The 20,684-nt window shown below is 38.2% G+C and overlaps 1 protein-coding gene across 5 annotated transcripts in view; it reads left to right on the top strand.

Moving 5' to 3' along the window:
- Positions 1-1,757: 1,757 nt before the first annotated feature.
- Positions 1,758-20,684, top strand: part of LOC126814487 (nuclear receptor coactivator 5) — a 50,820-nt gene continuing 31,893 nt past the window's right edge. For 2 of the 5 annotated variants that reach the window (XM_050539650.2, XM_050539645.2), the window contains exons 1-2: positions 1,771-1,860; positions 19,448-19,641. In XM_050539650.2, coding sequence (XP_050395607.1) covers positions 19,490-19,641 — 152 coding nt within the window. In that variant the 5' untranslated portion in view covers positions 1,771-1,860; positions 19,448-19,489. Of the gene's footprint in view, positions 1,861-14,075; positions 14,095-19,447; positions 19,642-20,684 lie in introns of those variants that run through there. The other 3 variants (XM_050539646.2, XM_056099299.1, XM_050539649.2) reach the window with 3 other exon arrangements.

Below are 20,684 nucleotides of genomic sequence, written 5' to 3'. Positions count from 1 at the left end.
ACTGTTTACTTATTATTTTTGCAATAATCAGTGTTGTTTAACTTTCTCTTTTTGTTTCTAAAAAAGAAATATACTTTGAATAGCCTATTTGAAAATGGATGAGACCAAGAATTTTCCTGAGACTTCTTAGCTGGAGGATATACAAGGTTTTGAGATCTTCAAAAATCAGTAACAATTATTTAAAGTGTGACTCCTTAAAACCATGACATAAAAATCCATTGGCAGTTAGAATTTGATATAAATGAAATGAAATGAAATGAAATGAGGTTAAACGTCCTACTGTTCTGCTTTGAACCGGGTAATGAAGGCGACCATACGCCATATACAGTGTGCTATGAGGGGAAACTTTGCCCGGACAGCGGCACTACGGCCTACTCCTATATCAAATTCCAACTGTCAAGGGATCTTTTATGTGCACACCAATGTGTACACAGGACCTCGTTTTTTTTGTCCCATCCGAACGACTAGACAGCAGTCCTTGTCAGGCCCTCTGTTCTGCATCACTGACATGGGAGGAGCCACACCGGAAAATCTGGATGAACTTTCTCGGCCAAGGCAGGGATTAAACACCTGCCCACCGGGCTAGCGTGCCAGCGTCTTACCCACTTAGCCACCGTGATCCCCTATAATTCGATATATGAGGAGGCTGTAGCATATGAATGGCTTCATTAGATATTATTAGTGTAGTCCAGTTGGAGCAGAACAGTGTAGGACGTTAAACCCCATGATTTAATATTTTTCCATGAAAATTAAGACACGTAATGCCTATAAATTATGATGAAAAATTAAGGTCTACTCCATTCTAATTCAGTAATTGCTACCCACTTTAATTATACTGGAAATATAATAATAAAGAGAATCTGGTTAAATGGGAAAACGATGAATCTCAAAAGGAATCTCAACATCAGATCGCCAAAGATTAAAGAGAGAGCATATATGACCCTTGTGAGGCCCTCAGTTGAGTATGCCAGCGCAGCTTGGGATCCCCACCTACAGAATGACATCAAAAGAATCGATATGGTCCAACGTCGAGCCGCAAGATATGTTGTCAACAACTACACACAAACAGCTAGTGTAACAGACATAAGATCCACAACAACCTCATTAATATCACAACAGACAAGCTAATCCCACCAAATAGGACAACTAGACACATGCACCCTCAAACTTTCCAAATTCCATCTACCAGGAATGACACCAAGAAATTCTCCTTCTTCCCTAGAACAATAAGAGACTGGAATGCTTTACCACCAGGGTATCGAGATCTTCAAGTCCCAGTCCAGGGTGTCTGGGGCTCTGTGAGCATCGACACCACGTCATATTTTATCCTGTTTTTAACTTTTCACCCCGTTCTTAACTTTTCATCGTCATGCTGGCCATGCGCAACCCACGCCGTGTCAAAATGATCAACTATGATTGTGGACATTACCTGGTAGAAGTAGAAATAAACTTAGTTTTGAAAAATGAAAGTAGACTATCTACTGACACTTGTAACCATGTGCTTAAATTGTTTTTAACATAAAATACTATGCATTATATACGACTCTTTTATAAAATGAAATTGCTTTGGGTCGAATACTAAACATTTATCTAGATTTTACTCAGAGTGTTGATACAGCTGCTAAAAGTTAAAATAAATTCTTCTACCTTCGGTTTGTTCGGCCATCTTTAAACCAATAAAGTATCAAATTCAGAAACTGATTTGGTTGGACAAGAAATTTAGTTTATCCAATGAAAAATCGGTTTACTGAAAACCTTGAACAAAAGGTGCTTCCGGCTAAAGAAAAATCTGAGAAAAACGAGGAGTCGAGATTCTAATACTAGTAATAGAAAGCTAAAAAAAACTCCATTAATCTTCTTGTAAGTATGTTGTCTCCATTTGGTGTCGGTATTTTTATTACAGGTGCAAAAAGGAAAGCTAGTGCAAGTTCTAATGTTGGATAGTACCAAATAACACTGCAAATTTTGGGGATAAATAAAGACAAAGTGATTATAATAAATAGTTCAGTGATACTGATAATGCATTTTTTTTTAAGTCAGATCTAAAATAAACCTTAGAGCCTTAAACAAATACATGGCATCTATATACACAGTCCTCCTTGTTAACGAATAATCCTATATCATATAATTCATTTGTCTCAGTTGATCAGAAATTGGAAATTGTATCATTTTCTTTTTAAAGTAGCTAAGTCTCTTACTCAGTATCATCCAAAGTCTTCAACATTGAAAATACAAATTATTTGTCAATTTAAATAAACATCGATGTTGTGATCTTACCGAGGAAGAGATGGGCCTCTGATATCCAATATTTAAGACAAAATAAAAGTTTTACCATTGGTAAACGAATCATGTACCATAACGTGTTTGCGCCATTTGTAACAAGGGACTAGAAAAACAGGGCTAGACATATTCCACAAGTCATTCAAACGGTGACCCCACATTCTTATCTGGAAAGCATGCGCAATAAATACTATCAGTGTAGACTGGAATAACCAGACACTAAGAGATTGCCAGTCAATTGAGACTTCTCTTCCATATTTCGCTGAATATAACTGATTAGAAATTACAGTAAAAACAGAAACGATTGAATTTAAATCAGTTTATATACATTCATATTACATTATTATATGCATTGCAACCCACTTGTGTCAATTTCTAGGTCCCAATTATTAGCGATTTAGCGCCTTTAAATCAAACGTTGACTTTTACGGTGTTTATTATCACGTGTGCAGGTTTTTGAAAAGGCTCGCTCAACCAGGCATCGTTATCCGTATCTGTTTAACCACAGATCTTTACAATTGAGTCAATTCTCTCTTTCATTGTGTAGACTTAGTTATCCAGAGAAAAGAAATGATACAAATTACAAATACCATCAGCGAGTGGAAATTATTTCCAATTTTTACGTGAATGTTTTTTCAAGTGTTAGAATGATTCTTATGATTGTATATATAGTACTGTAGTGATTTGACAACCTATTAAATAATAGATATAGGAGCTTTTACGGATTTCCCTTTTGACGTTATTTTTGGTCATGCGCAGACCCTGGCCTTATTCGTAGACTGAAACCCATAGGCCAGTGTGTGTTTTTTTGTGAAAATACCGTCGTACAGTAAGCTTCTTTTACATAAAATGGAACTTAACGCCATTTTTATATACGTGTAAGGTTTACCGACCAATGCCAGAAAGCGATATTTACAAAGATACAGCAAGTTTACCAGACCTGTAATTGGCCGTTTGCAATTGAGGAAACAAGTGGATGACTGATCCGTGCTCATGGCCCGAACTAGAATTAAGTCAAGTTTATTACACATTTTACGGTCAAACAGATGTTATATATTAATTACGGGACTATTAACACAAAAGATTTAAATGGTCTATCCTATTTACATACAACTGCCGACTGGACAGTTCTTTGTGAAGTTGATATATCGTCTGCTATAGCACTGCATGCTATCCTACTCGACACAAAACACAGTACTATGTTGGTCTTTGAGGCTGTCGACTTGAAAATAATTCCAGCTAACAATACTATAAATAGTATGCAATATGCAAATACGATTGTTTATGCGTGCTGTTAGCCAATAGCTATTGTAAATTTCCCCGCGTTTGGACGGCTCAAATCAATGATAAAATAATTGTTTGGTGCACGGGGTAAAACTTCAGCCATTTTTATAAATTTTCCTCTTGATGGGATATGAATAACAGAAAGAATAAAACGACGATCAAGTTGAATCTGTGAATATTTTTTAAAACCGTTTTTTTTCTGTTAATTGTAACCACATAAATCGTCTTGGCTCAGCTTTTGGCACACAGTGAAATTTTAATCCAATCAGTTTATCTTGCCGCAACCAAGAAGAAAAACGATACATTTTTGTCCATTTTTATACGCCCACATTTTCATGTGGACGTATATTGTCGTCGCCCCTGTCCGTCCTTCCACAATTGTTTGTGAACAGTCTGCGGGTCACAATTTTTATCCAATTTCACTGAAACTTGAAATATAGGTTTATCACCCTAAGATCTCGGTTCCTTTCGATATTGGCATTTATCGGACTGTAACTTCATGGATTATGGCCCCTGATTGTACGAAAAATCACGTTTTTAGCTTGTCCGTCCGTCCACAATTGTTTGTGAACAGTCTGCGGGTCACAATTTTTATCCGATTTCAATGAAACTTGAAATATAGGTTTATCACCCTAAGATCTCGGTCTTCGATATTGGCATTTATCGGACTGTAACTTCATGGATTATGGCCCCTGATTGTACGAAAAATCACGTTTTTAGCTTGTGATAGGGTGACCCGTGCACTCTACAGAAAGTTGATCTCGACACGGCTAAATGTGCACGCTTCAGTTGCGTGTCTCGAACTGATTTCTGACTACCCCGCACTCTCTTTGAGTCGATGAATAGCCATGGCACGTGCAATTCTCTACAAATATATCAACTATTACAGCCGTAAAAAATCTATTGTTGACGATTTTGAATAGCAGTAAAATTAGCTTCTTAGATATTACAACAACTTTAGAAATTACTGTTTATTGTTTAAATTGCTTTATCGTTAACTGTACCGTTAAGAGCGGCATCTTTTGGTTTAGTACAAATAATATCTCTGAAACACTCGGGTTAGACAGGAACATGATTCTAGCAGTAGTTTCATTTTACTTTTACAAGTTTCTTAAAACAATTGTTGAGTTGTCTAAAGTGCTTATTTCTAAATTCAATTTCTTGTTCTAGCTTTCTGTTATGTTTCGTAAAAAAGTAGTCTTGATTATCCCGACCTGTCAATCAGACATAGAATGGTCAATAGACTGGTTAAGCGAGACTAATTTCAAAACAAGGGCCCCTAACCTATCTTTTACTCAAAAGTGTCTGGATGTTATGGACGACACTTGGAACCAGTTTTCAGTCTATTATTTATAGATGATTAATGGTCATAGCTTATTAAGTACAACATGACTATAATTGTGTGAAACTGATTTGAGGCTTGGCATATATATAAATATTGTGGCGTAATTGTCGAGATATTTGGAGATATTTATTTATGGTGGGTCACCCTACTTGTGAACACTGTAGAGGTCACAATTTTTATACGTCCACATTTTCATGTGGACGTATTATGCCGTCGCCCCTGTCCGTCCGTCCACAATTTGTTTGTGGACACTCTAGAGGTCACAATTCTTATCCGATTTTGACGAAACACGCATATCGGACCATAACTTCCTGAATTATGGCCCCTGATTGTACGAAAAAATCGCGTTTTTAGCTTGTGGACCCTATAGAAGTCATAATTTTTATCGTTCTCAAATAGCTTAAGAATATGGTATATCAAGGTTGTGGACCCTGTAGAGGTCACAATTTTTATCCGATTTTGTTGAAACTTGAAATGTAAGTTTATAACCCAAAGATTTCAGTTCCTTTCGATATTCACGCATATCGGACCATAACTTCCTGAGTTATGGCCCCTGATTGTACAGAAAAATCATATTAATTTACTACTTATCCTGACATAACTATTTGCATATTCCGTTTTTTCTTCTCGGTAATCGTCGGAAGACATCAAAGTAAAACTGAAATACCGCCATGACCTCTGACCCATCTCACTATCACCACTGACCACATCACGTGTCACTACTGTCTTAAACTTCCTCTTCCGTTTTCCGTGCATGACGAGTGCACGTGTTTTTTTTTTTGTGTTTTTTTGTTTTTTTTTTTTTGTAGCTCTCTGAGTTACTTGGTTTGATAATTGTTTACCTTTATTTGACTTTATTATGTCTTCTGCTGATATCCCCATTGCTTACTTGGCTGGGGAAATAAGACGATCTATGTGTACGAGATGCAATTTCTCTAAATCGGCCAAGGACCCACATCCTTTTTGTCCCGATTGTGTTGAGGGTGAAACTTGTTCGCTACTACGAAGATGTGATTGGTTATTTACCTTTAGATGAGAAAGCCTTCAAGGTGTATTTAGATGTTATTCGTAAGAGAGCCACTCAACAGGACAGGCTTGTTAGAAGTTATGTCACCGTTCCCGAGGAGAGCCAGTCTCCTGGTGCCGGCATGTTTAGTGATGCAGAGAGGCAGGTCGGTGATTTCGACAGGATGGAGTCGCCACAAGAGCGTGGTAGAGGCGTATCTGAGAGATCAAGTTCTCAGAAGGACGGCGCATATAGGAAGCCGGGAGTTTCGGCGTTGCCCAGCGCATGTCTGAAACCGAAGTCATTTAAGAAGACCAACGCATCCAAGCAGACTAGCGCACCACAGAAGGTCGGCGCTCCAAAGAAGACCGGCGCTCCAAAGAAGATCGGCGCTTCACAGACGACCAGCGCTTCACAGGCGGCCAGCGCTTCACAGGCGATCGCCGCTTCACAGATGACCAGCGCTTTACATGCGCCCGGCGCGGGCGCTTTACATGCGCCCGGCGCGGGCGCTTTACATGCGCCCAGCGCTTTTCAGACGTCCAGCACTTCACAGACGACCGGCGCTCCACAGACACCCGACATTTCACAGACAGTCGGCGCTTCACAGGCGCCCGGTGTTACACAGACATTCGGCGCTTCACAGACGTCCGGCGCTTCACAGACGCCCGGCGCTTCACTGACACCAAACGCAGCTCAAGTTTTGGATGTCTTGAAGAATTTATTGATTAACACCGGTCAAGTTACCGGAGATTCCTCATCGTCGACAGGTACGACTCGTATTCCATCATCAACGAACGCTACCACACACGATGTGGAGGCACCTGTTTATGAGCCAGCGCATGAGAGCGGCGAATCAGATCACTCGTCAGCCAACTCTGAAGCGTCCGATTCTGAACCAGGTATTTTGTCACCGAGAGATACAATTGCTTGGATTTACAGTATTTTACCTGATCTTTCGCCACAGCCTTTGCGACCAGATCGTCCAGTGGAGTCAAATGTATCAAGAAAATCAACACCAGCAGTTACTGTTGGTCGTTCCTTACCCCCTGATGGAACTGTAAAACAAGTGTCTTCATTCCTTAACTCTGCGTTCAAGAAATTGAATTGGAAGGGAAGGTTATTCAATAAGCCAGTTATTAAGGAGAGTTTATACCCAATACATGGTCTGGATTTTTCTATCGACGCATTGAAAGTAGATTCTAACATGGAGTGTCTGACTTCTAGGAGATCTATTCCTGGGGCTAAGATCGAGGATGGAATACTGTCTTGTTGGGAGGCATGTGTTAAACAATCCATGATGGCTTCGTCTCATTTAGGAACACATTTAGAGGCTTTATTAGAGAAGTTTTGTCATTCGAAGAACAGAGATGACATTTGTGTTACTTCGGCTATCGCTTCAGCGACATCGGCGTTGAATACTATTGCCAACATTAATACATTCCTAGTTGGTAATATTATCAAGGAAAGACGGGTTGCAGCTTTAGAAGGTTCAAAGTTAGAACACCATTTGAGAGAGTCCTTGCTTAGACAACCGGTTACGGGAGAATATGTGTTTCATAACAACATTCAGGAGGCCTTAAAGGCACAAGATAGTCACAACACACAGGTGGCTATGGCGAAGTCACTCGAATCGAATATCAAGGTCGAGCGGATACTTAAAAGGAAGCATGTTTCTTTCGGACGGAATCAACCATCGTACAAGAAGCCACGATTTTCTCAACAGATGACCGCTTCAACGCCATCGGCAACGACTTCGACGTCATCTAATAGTTATAAGTTTGGACCATCTAATTCTTTTCGGAACCAAGATAATAGAAGAGGTGGAAGAGGAGGGTCTTATAGTAGATCTTCGTACAACTCGAGGACAGGCACGTCACGACGAAGTTGACTTCATGTCAGGGGGGGAATCGGGCCTTTCGTCAGACAGTTTCATCTTGTCAAATGTACAGACTTTTACCATTCCAAGGCCGGAAGTTTCGGTCGAAACGTCCCCTGTCGGATCAAGGCTCCAGAAGTATTGGAAAAATTGGAAAATTTTAGGCGATCAGTGGGTGACAGATGTGTTGAGAAACGGATATCGTCTACAACTGACGTCATCTCCGCCGTTAACGAAGACACCTGTAGAAGTGATTTATCCAGATGCGCATACGGAAATCTTAAGAGAAAACATTCTTATTCTCTTAGAGAAGGAGGCAATCGAAGAGATCCCATTGGACAATTTCACTCCGGGGTTTTATTCAAGAATATTTTTGGTTCCAAAGAAAAATTCGACCAAGCTGAGAATGATTCACAACTTGAAGTCATTCAACCAGCTTTATTTGGCTCCACCTTCGAAGTTCCAGATGACATCGATCGCACAGTTACGGCGGGCGATTCGTCCAGCAGATTTCCTAGCATCAATCGATTTACAGGATGCCTATCTGCACATCCCGATTCATTCATCATGTCACAGGTACCTTCGGTTTTATTTCGAAGGACGTCATTACCACTGGAGGGTTTTGCCGTTCGGAATATCAGTGGCTCCTTGGTTGTTTACCCGGATTACCAAGCCGATAGTAGGATTTCTACATTCTCGAGGAGTCCGGTTCGACTCCTACATAGACGATTGTATTCTAGCCAACTCAGAGGAACTCAGTCTTTGTGCGCAACTGAAGTTCGTTCTTCAAGTATTTCACCAACTAGGTTTTTTAGTGAACAAGGAGAAGTCAGACTTAATACCTACACAGAACCTCCAGTTCATCGGGGGACTATTCGACACGTCTCGGGGAATATTGTTGGTACCTCGGGACAGATGGGACAAGATACAACAAGTTGTTCAGTCTATCAAAGATGCTCCACAGTCGGTTCATACATGGACCAAGGCTTTAGGCCTTCTAACATCAGCCCAGTATGCTACGGCCCGAGGAAGGCTTCAATTACGACCACTGCAGATGTTCATACAGTCCAGAATGGAGTCACTGGAACTTCAGGATTTAATAGTTCTACCTTCGGAGCTACAGCGGCATGTACTTTGGTGGAAGGTTCCCGTAAATGTGATGACGGGGGTACCGTTGGTAGAGCAGGAACCCCAGTTTTATCTGCACGCAGACGCGAGTCATCAGGGATGGGGTGCTCATTTAACGGGTCACCAGAAAAACGTTTCGATCCACAATCCCTTCGTCGCCGGAACGTGGAATCACGAGGAGAAGAACCTTCACATAAACGCTCTAGAATTTATAGCAGTAATTCGAGCAGTTCAAAATTGGTCAGACCTTTTAATAAATTCGACAGTAATGATCGCAACCGACAACTCCACAGTAGCGACATATATCAACAAGCTAGGAGGAACAAGGTCGAAGGTTCTGATGTCCCTAACATTTCACTTTTATCAGACGGTAGACAGTCTTCAAATTGCAGTAAGAGCCAGACACATTCCAGGAGCGTTGAATGTTATAGCGGATGCTCTATCCCGACCGGACAGACCGAGTGCAACAGAATGGATGCTTCACCCGGATCTTTTTCGACAGGTGTGCAGACGCCTATGGACCCCATTGGTGGATTTATTCGCGACAAGTCTCAATCATCAGTTGCCAATTTATGTATCACCCGTTCCAGATCCAAGGGCATTAGATCACGATGCACTAGCGATCAGTTGGCACTTGATGGACGCGTATGCATTCCCACCAGCAATCTTGATTCCAAGGGTGCTACAGAAAGTGCGGCTCTACAAATGCAAAATTCTTTTGATCGCGCCTTGGTGGCCAACACGTCAATGGTTCCCGGATCTCGTTCAGTTGGCAGAAGTAAATCCTATAAAACTACCAGTCTGGAAAAGACTTCTAGTAAGCCCTCACACAAAGCAAGCTCATCCAAACCCGGAGTTGTTCCAACTTCACGCTTGGACTTTGTTCGGGAAGGACTGATGGAAAAAGGGTTTTCTGAGAAATCATCAGTTGCTGTATTGAAGGCTCACAGATCTTCTACTCGTGATGCCTATGATGTCAGATGGAAGACTTTTGTAGATTGGTGTAATGTAAATAAAGTCATACCCGATAGGGCTCCTGAGGAAAGAGTCGCTGATTTCATAATCTTTCTACGAGAATCTAAAAAGTTGCGAGGTGGAACTATAGCGTCGTATGTGACGTCAATTGCATCTGTTCGTGATAAAATTATGTCCGTCAAACTTGGACAGTCCAATGTTATTTCAGCGATGGTGAAGGGGTTTCGTCAGGAGGACCAATTACAGAAGTTTAAGCCTCCACCATGGGACTTAGGAATTGTACTTTCGTATTTAACAAAATCACCTTATGAACCGTTGCTGGAAGCTGACATGACACATCTTACATATAAGACAGCATTTCTACTCGCTTTTGCCACGGCTGCTAGAGTTTCCGAAATACATGCGTTGGATGTCACTCAAGTAAAATTTATACGGGCCGAGAACGGTGCGGTGCAGCTTGGGCTTATGTTCGATTTCGTGGCCAAGAATCAACGACCAGGTCAACCTGATAGAACATTTTTAATTCGGTCACTGGATAACATTTTGGGCCCTGACGACAATGAAGATTTATCGTTGTGCCCCGTTCGCGCGTTAAATATCTATTTACAGTCTACAAGTAGTTTCAGACGTCAGCGTAAGCGGCTTTTTCTACCACTGAAAGCGAAGCACGGTGACGTGAAGAAAAATACTCTCGCCTTTTGGTTACGGGCTACGATTTTGGCAGCTTACTCAAGTGCAGGTCTTCCGCCTCCTGTGTCGGATCGACCTCATGAAATTCGTGCATACGCAGCAACTTTAGCTCTTCATAATAATATCTCTGTCAGCGACATTATGAAGGGGTGTTTTTGGTCTGGTGATACGACATTTGCAAATTTCTATTTGCGAGATTTATCGGATGAGACTTTAGATGGCGTTCATTCATTGGGTCCGTTGGTGGCAGCACAACAAGTGCTTTCAGGGCCTAGAAGAGTTCGATAATAATGGTGTGATTATTGATGTATATATGGTAGCAGTGTAATTACGTTGAAGGGTCAGAGGCCTTGACCTTTGTTATGGTGATGGTTATTTGTAATATAATGGATATATATAGACAGAAAGCAGCGCCAGAAACCAAGACAGGTGGGTTCCAGTTTTGTCTTGTTCTCCAAAAATGTGATACGGGCACTTTTCGGTGTTTTTATATGATTTATGATATCATATTAATTACTCGGAAGTATGTGCATTTGGGGTCACGGTAACCGAGATGTATCGAGTTTTACCGTTGATTTCTGAAATCTATTTTTAGTATCACCACTACTCCACGTGACAAGATGCCAGCACCGCCTTTTCTGATGAATTCTGCAAATAGTTATGTCAGGATAAGTAGTAAATTAATTTACATAAATCTAATATTTATGATATTAGATAATACTTATCCTGACATAAGATCTCGATCCCGCCGTCCTCCCCTTGGCATGTGACTATGTTATAATGGTTAGCAGGTTAACGGAAGAGGAAGTTTAAGACAGTAGTGACACGTGATGTGGTCAGTGGTGATAGTGAGATGGGTCAGAGGTCATGGCGGTATTTCAGTTTTACTTTGATGTCTTCCGACGATTACCGAGAAGGAAAAACGGAATATGCAAATAGTTATGTCAGGATAAGTATTATCTAATATCATAAATATTAGATTTATGTAAGTTTTTAGCTTGTGGACCCTATAGAAGTCATAATTTTTATCTGATTTTAAAAACCGTATTATTATATCACCGTTACACCTTAAGGACGACTGAGTTCAAATTTCGTGAAAATCGGCCCAAAATTGACAGACAAAATGGCCGCCGTTCGTCCTCAAATAGCTTAAAAATATGGTATATCAAGGTTGTGGACCCTATAGAGGTCACAATTTTTATCCGATTTTGTTGAAACTTGAAATGTAAGTTTATAACCAAAAGATCTCGGTTCCTTTCGATATTCGCGCATATTGGGCCGTAATTTCCTGAATTATGGCCCCTGATTGTAGGAAAAATCGCATTTTTAGCTTGTGGACCCTATAGAGGTCATAATTTTTATCCGATTTAAAAAAACATATTATTATATCACCGTTACACCCTAAGGACGGCCGAGTTCGAATTTCGTGAAAATCGGCCCAAAATTGACTGACAAAATTGCCGCCCTTCGTTCTCAAATAGCGTAAAAATATGGTATATCAAGGTTGTGGACCCAATAGAGGTCACAATTTTTATCCGATTTTGTTGAAACTTGAAATGTAAGTTTATAACCCAAAGATCTTGGTTCCTTTCGATATTCGCGCATATCAGACCATAACTTCCTGAATTATGGCTCCTGATTGTAGGAAAAATCGCATTTTTAGCTTGTGGACCCATGTCGACCCTATATAGAGGTCATAATTTTTATCCGATTCAAAAAAACGTATTATTGTATCACCGTTACACCATAAGGACGGCTGAGTTTGAATTTCGTGAAAATCGGCTCAAAACTGACAGACAAAATGGCCGCCCTTTGTTCTCAAATAGCGTAAAAATATGGTATATCAAGGTTGTGGATCCTATGGAGGTCACAATTTTAATCCGATTTTGTTGAAACTTGAAATGTAAGTTTATAACACAAAGATCTTGGTTCCTTTCGATATTTGCGCATATCGAATTGTAATTTCCTGAAATATGGCCCTTGATTGAAGGAAAAATCACTTTCTTTTAAGCTTGTTCTCTATCCATCTCTTGAAAATGTGGGCGTATCCTGCCTGGCAGCCGCTGGTATCAATTTTTAATTCAGTATTTGGTTCAGAGAACGACTGTTGAATGAAAATATGTAACTGGACTCGGTGAATTTGATACAGCATGATTATTTTTTAGATGTGCTACGGTCGTGCTTAAATTTTAATATCGTCTTGAATAATTCTTTTGTGGAACCGCAGGTCACCATCTCCAACTCATTCTATTATTTACTCTTAATGCTCTATTTCATGGCATTTTACAACCAAACAGATGTTATCTATTAATTGTTTGCAGTAAAATTAAAACAAAACATATAAATCGGCTTCATACAGCAATGCACACGCAGTATATCGTCAATAAAACGAAACAAAAATAATTTAGACACGATTTGAAATTGGTAATTTATGACGAATGCTACACGCAACTTATAAGAAGAGTGATACTCTAAATAACTTTTTGTATAAAGAGAAAAAGAGGAAAAAACCCATTTTCCCTAGCATTTAGCATGTTAACCCATTAAATGCTTAGGGAGTTATATAACGTCCTGGACAACTGCCACTCACCATGTGTAGGGCGTAATATAACGCCTTGGAGGTATTTTCCCCAACCTATTCTTCGAACATACGATCGCAGAATGTGTAGGACGTTATATTACGCCTGGTCGAGGAAATCTAATTGAACGAAGACAACTCTATTTACCGTTAGTTTTAATATGATTTCAGACTTCAGACTACTCTGATTTGTATTCAGGAATAAAAAGGTCCAAAAATGATGTTTTTCGTCAAATTAATTACACAATAGGGGGTAGTTAACATTTTAAAAACTACACAGTTAACGGGTGAAGACCCGTGTTGAAAAAGGCCAGGCTAAAAATAGACACCGGAAATACGTCACACGTAAAAGCTCCTATAGAAATAATTATGTTTTGACTTTCTTAGAAAATATGCAAAATTTGCTACAGGCATTATCCGCGCACAGAGCAAAACTGATTGTTGTCAAATATAAAACCTTCATAATTAAGGTTATCAAGTGATGCAAAAAATGTTAAATAATATCGTTTCATGTGAATTTTCAAATTGATTTTGATTTATGGGAACAATTAAATATATAAGATTTAGATAAAGATCTGACCATTCTTGCTATAATAGCTCAAAAATAGAGAATATAAAATGAAAATGTTGAAAATTTCGTTCAAATTACTTCATTCTGAGCCAAGATATTACTGTTTGTAGTTTTCACAAGATGTGTGCACAGTGGTAACCAGGGCTCTGGTGTATTCGAGACTTAGCCTTGCTTTCCCACTTTTAAATTAAATTTTTAAATGGCGAACCATTCTAATCTAGTTAAAATCTCGAGTATCCGATGCCATCGAGAGTTGATTATGGTCTTGTTTTGTTAATAAGTGACTAATTAATATTTTTTAAATCATTTCAGGCCTAAAGAAAGGCCTGCAATGGGCAGATTTAGCTCTTGCATACCGGTAATGTATGTTTAAGCTTACCAATTAATTTTGTTAAAAAAGAACAAAAAAGTGTGAGAATTATTTTCATTGTCTTCATATATGCATATTCCTGAAACAATGGCTCGAGAAATCCTTTTCTGGCCATTGCTGGATTGGCTTCTGATACTTGGACGAGATTTGATATAGGGGAGATAACTCTATGTTGAAATGCGCATTGCCTGTTTTGCCCAGTGTATCCAGCCTGAATTTTTTTTTTATCTAACAGTCAGTGAAAGTTTCAGTTAAGGTCCTGCGTTACTGGAAAAAAAGCTTTGCCCAAGCACCACCCTTTGCGCGATGCTTTAAATCTTTGCTCTATATGAAGAAAAATAGACACCCACTATGTCTGTAAGTCGGTTAACCAAACTATCTATTTCAAGACACCAATGACAGGGCAGTGATTTGGTACACTATAGTTCCATTTGACATTATCTAAAGTATATAATTATATGCCAAACATCATTACTTTTTCTTAGATATGAATCAATGATTGGTCAGTGGTCATTTTTATCATCATTGGTAGGTTTACATGTAGTTGAGCTCTGAATGTACATGTAAGAGTTGTTACATTCGCTCTATTGGAACAGGCCTATTGGCTCCTTGTGGAAACTTTTTGACGGCCCCAGTAAATTTTACTGGTCAACTTTTAACTGCTGAAAGGTCGCGTGTCAGTCCCTGTGAACACCTGTACAATGTAAAGGAACATTTTAGTGAGAAAATAATACTAGAATCAGTATGTTCGACACAACACATTGTTAAAAATACGTCCCCTCCTGTCAAGTAGTTTTGGCGCCGCCATTGCAGACTAAATATAGGTAAACGTACAAATTTCAGAGCATAGGCGATGTGAAGACGAAACGAAATTTTGGTAACCAGGGGAAAAAAATTGGAATATTTGAAAAAATAAGAATTTTCAGTCATTTATTGCTTTGCCTATCTTTTAAAGACACTTTCCCTGCATACAAACTGTGTGATTTGATGATATAATAATTGGACTAAAAACATATTCAAACTAATTAATCTATCAAATAATTTAATTTGTCCCTTTTGATATTTGCGCATTTCAGACCATAACTTTCTGTATTATTGCCCCTGATTGTACAAAAAATCGCATTTGTTTTTAGCTTGTTCTCTATCTATCTCTTGCAAAATGTGAGTGTATCCTGCCTGGCAGCTGCTGGTTGATAATGTATTTTTCATTACTTACTGTCCATTTACCATACATATTAAGGCTTAAGTAAATTCTTGAATTATTTTCTGTCAAATTTTTTTTCCGCCATTTAATTGCAGAGTCTTTTACTCTTTTGTACGTTTCACACCCCTCAATGTTCGCAAAACCACCTAACCATTTGATCAAGAAATAACAACCGTTCTCTCAGTCAAGCTAGCATACATGTACAATAAGCCGCCACACAGCGATCAGGTTGCCAGTATGTGATACCCTGACATTTTTGCCCAGTGCTTGCCCCATGGGTGTTTTTCAGGTATTCAAGTATTTTTCTATTAAGATTGGTTGTCTTTACTTTCCATATATACCAAATTCACCATACTTTTATTGGAAATAACCACCCGATAAATACTTTCATGACAATGTATCTTTAAAACTAAAACAGAATGAAACAAACATTAAATAACTAGATAATAATGAGGGTTAAAATAAAACTAGAAAGGACAATGAGAGAAGCAAGGTGTATGTTTTACATATGTTAATTTATTATCACTAATATCAGTCACCAAGTCCCACAATAAATACAGAATATAAAAGTTAATTGTTTTAACCCTCATTGTATTTGTTTCTTTCAATGTTTGTTTTATTCTGTTTTAGTTTTAAAAGGTACATGTAGGCAAAGCAATAAATGACTGAAGATTCTAATTTTTTCAAAAATGTTCTTTAATTTGTGTGTTGACCTATATATATAGACTGCAATGGCAGCTCCCAAGGTACTTGACAGGAATTTCAAATTTGAGTCGTGACAAAGTTGTTCTTTGTGTATATATGGTGATTATTATTAAATATAATATAACTGTTAATGAATATATCGTCAAGTGAATGGCACCATTCGTATTTCTGTGCTTATAGTATAGAGAATAGTTTGGGATATCAGTTGGTTAAGTATTGGCCGGGTTATGAAAACCCAGTAAGTTTATGGGGTTATCAAAATTACTGTTAAATCTGCGCTAATTCCCAAAGTGTATATTGTATATTTATTTGTGGAAGGATCCTATTCATGGTTAGTGTTTAAAAAAAGAGTGATTTTAGCTATTTTCCTCTGTGAGTCGATTTTCAAAGCTAATTTTACAAAAAACCGACAGAAATGTTGCTTTTAATAATGTTTGTTTCAACAATATCCATTGATACATTATACATGTGATAAGTAATAACTTCTAAAATAGTGTAGTAAAATTTCTACACTATATCAATTTTTTTAGCACACGTGTCATATCAATTTTTGGCACTTACTTACAGCACTCCATACACAGTATACAGTACTTGATCTGCAAAATTTGATAGTAAATTCTTAATCTATAAAAGAGTCTCTTACAAACCCCATAATTTCAAGAATATTTTCTAACTAGAAGATATAAAATGAGTACACCAAAATTGAGTCATAGCATAGTAGTTTCATGGACCTTATTTAATAAGTTGGTTTCAAAACTTGTGAAAGGGTACCCCTATTCAAAAGGCCATATCTCAGTCAATATTAATGTTAGAGTCATATAACTTGGCAGGTTTACATAAATTTGTATGTAGCCTACTATAACATATTTTTTTTCCCCGCCTTTCGAAGAAAGCAGGGGACTATTAAAATGGGTTCGTCCGTACATGTATGTCTCTCTGTCCGTCCGTCTGTCTGTCTGTCTGTCTGTCCATCACACTTTTTGGGACACAATAACTCTCTTTCTAATTGAGCTAGAATGTTCAAACTTGGTGTAGGTGTTTATTAGGTCAATGTCTTGATGGAGTTCAAAGATGAGCATTTTCTGCTTAGGGTAAGCAGAGATAAGCAATTTGATTGGTTGATGCTTTGGGACATGATAACTTTAGTTCTAATTAAGTGAGTGTGGTGAAGCTTGGTAAATAGTTTCATTACATCAATACATGTACCTTGACTAAGTTCGATCATGAGCATTTTCTGCTCAGGGTAAGCAGAGCGATAAGCAATTTGATTGGCCAGGACTTTGGAACACAATAACTCTCCTTCTAATTGAGCTAGAATGTTCAAACTTGATGTAGGGATTTATTAGGTCTATGTCTTGATGTAGTTCGAAGATGAGCATTTTCTGCTTAAAATAAGCAGAGATAAGCAATTTGATTGGTTGATGCTTTGGGACACGATAACTTTAGTTCTAATTCAGTGAGAGTGAGGACACTTGGTGTATAGTTTTATCACATCAATACCTTGACTAAGTTCCTTAATAAGCATTTTCTGCTTACGGTAAGCAGAGCAATAAGCAATTTGATTGGTCGAGATTTTGAAACACGATAACTCTCCTTTTAATTGAGGTAGAAGGTTCAGTCTTGGTGTAGGCCTTCATTAGGTGAATGCCTTAATGGAGTTCAATGATAAACATTGTCTGCTTACGGTAAGCAATCTGATTGGTTGATGCTTTGGGGCACGATAACTTTGGTTTTAATTAAGTAAGAGTGATGAAACTCTTGAGTATAGATTCATTATATCATTACCTGGACTAAGTTTGATGATGAGAATTTTCTGCTTGGGCTGAAGCAATTTGATTGGTCAAGACTTTGGAACATAATAACTCTGCTTTTAATTGAGGTAGAATGTTTAAACGTGATGTAGATGTTCATTAGGTGAATGTCTTGACTGAGTTCAATGATTAACATTTCTAGCTAATGCTAAGTAGAGCTAAGCAATTTCATTGGTCGATGCTTTGGGACAAGATAACTTTGATTCTACATGTATCTGATAAAGAGTGATGAAACTTAGTGTATAGGTGATAATCTGTTTGATTGCTTGATACTTTTTAAAAAAATAAATGTGCGATTAATGAATATGTGTCATCTATTTATTTTGGGATTTCGGCGGGGGACATCAGCCTCACTGAGCTTGTTTCATAATATTCTGAGGGGGTCTCTTTACAAGCACTGGTCCACTTGACATGGAATGACCCAATGTCATGTTATTGTTGTAGCAACGTCTTGATTATCCATTTTATAGTTAAAACTCTTAAATGGCCCTGCTGGTCTAATTTACCTAATATTGGAGCCATCTGATGATCAGAGGGTTGATTATTGGCTTGTCCTATTAATAAATATTTAAATGGTAATTTATTTATCTAACAATAGGCAGATTTTGCTCTTGGCCTATTCCATTTATACTCAAATGGGTTGATTGTGTCCATGAGACTACTTGATAGCCAAAATTACCAATCTCAGAAATTGACCATAGCCGAAATACGGCAAGCAGGTGTTTTGGGGTACTTTTTGTTCATTTTTTCGTCAATTTTAGGCAATGTTTAGTGTAATTTTTCATGTGGATAATGTGTTCTTATGAAGCAAATGATAATTTAATATATTAGGATAGGTGGTTATGTTTGAAAAAATGGAGAAAGAAAAATGTACCTTTCCACTTGTCGGTTATTTCTGAAGTGTATAAATATAACCTTATAAACTAACCAAACTTTATTCGACGATATCTCCATTGCCGCGAGGTCCCACGGCATGAATTCTTTTTGTGCCATCGATTGATTTTTATATCCACTTCCTCAACTAGCTGCCATCGGTTTATTTTTTATATCCACTTCCTCAACTAGCTGCCATCGGGTTATTTTTGCGCGCACTGATAACAAAATATCTTTACGTTATTTTTGCACAGTAAAAGGAAAATTGGCAACTAAGTTGTACACAGTTACACGGAAACAGGTGAAATAGTTTTTCTGCTCTTAATTATATTGAAAAGTCATAAGATGCATATTTTTGAATTGATTGATAAAGTCAAATTTACCAAAAATTACAGTATGTGTCAAAACCTGAAGGTCATGTCTTTTTAGAAAAAATATTACTGAACAGGTTTTGGATTACCGCTTCACCAAACTTAGTCAGATCTTAAATGTAGTTGACCAGTTCCCTTTTTTGGGGGGAAAAAGTGTGTGTGTATGTATGTACATGTATATGGGAGATGGGCATGATATAAGAATAAGATATCTTGTTTGAGGAATTGGGATAGGGGAGATCTATTCTCGAAACCAAATTCACAGGTGATATGGTTTCAGAGATGAAGTGCATAGGTATGCACTTTTTGCTCTTTTCTATGATTTAAAATGATATACATGTATTCATGAAAGATGTATAATTTTCTACTTTTCTTAGATGTTTTTAAAGGGTTATGTTGTTATAATTTGATTGTCCAAAATGAGCTCTCGTGACCAGAGGTATAGACGTAGTAACAGTAGAAGCCATAGAAGCTCAAGCCGCACAAGAGGACGCTATGACAGAAACAGACATCAAAGTAGAAGCAGAAGTAGGAGCAGAAATAGACGGTCTAGATCTCGTAGTAGAAACAGGTAGGCTCCCAAAAGATACATATACACGTAAACAGCTGAACTGAATGTCCTACGGATAAGCCTAGTCAAAACAATTTTGAACTGATTGTTTTTTTTTATCTGCACACATTTTCATGTCGTCGCCCCAGTCTGTCCATCCACAATTTGTTTGTGGACCCTCTACAGGTCACAATTTTTATCCGATTTTGACAGAATTTTAAATATAGGTTTACGTCAGTGATGGGATTTTGCCCGTATTTTCCGGACTTGTCCGAATCTTTTTTCCAAACACCCAAAATTGTCCGACCGGGAATATGCCCAATCGGACATCAAGACATGGTGAATAATATTCAAAATTCCGAAATTATTATAGTTTACTGAGTGTATAACTACCACTCAACCAGATTATCGTCGATAATACGCTGAATTAATAAGGTAATTAAGTGATCAACGTATTTATCGTGTTATACGGTCTATAAACCTACCTTGATTAACTACTTAATCTGTCTTGATTGACTGACTTAATCCTTTGTCGGACGATTCATCAATCTAATCTTAAACAGAAGCCATTGTTTCCCCTTTGTCGAACTATTCATCAATCCATTATAATTTTAATCTCCGTGTTAACCTCGTGGTTTCTGCATTGTCGGACATTTTAATCGCATTGATGTGAGCCGACAATATGTATAAACCAGTCATAGAAGTCACATATTGTAAGAGTATATAGCGCCCAGATCAATAGACAGTCATTATAATTCATCTGCGATATCACTTCGGTGGAAGCGAGCGTTAAATAAAGCTATTTCACACACACATATCCGAAAAATATTAGACATTTCTAGCACGCGGTTACAGCACTCGGGAAACCTCGGCAGATTCCGTTACTCTCCATCTAGCTTCGGCTGTATGACGGTAAGTGATATGCAGAGTTTCCGATAAAGTGTACCGGTAAATTATCTTCCCGGCGGTCCATGGGACCGGTAAACAATGATACGGAAAATCATAAACGTCAACAAAATTAACTGCAACTTTATCTTTCCATTCATAGCTCATGTCAAAAATCT

The sequence above is a fragment of the Patella vulgata genome, chromosome 3 (genome assembly GCF_932274485.2).
Source record: "Patella vulgata chromosome 3, xgPatVulg1.2, whole genome shotgun sequence".
NCBI lineage: Eukaryota > Metazoa > Mollusca > Gastropoda > Patellidae > Patella > Patella vulgata.
This window is presented reverse-complemented; position numbering and strand designations above follow the sequence as displayed.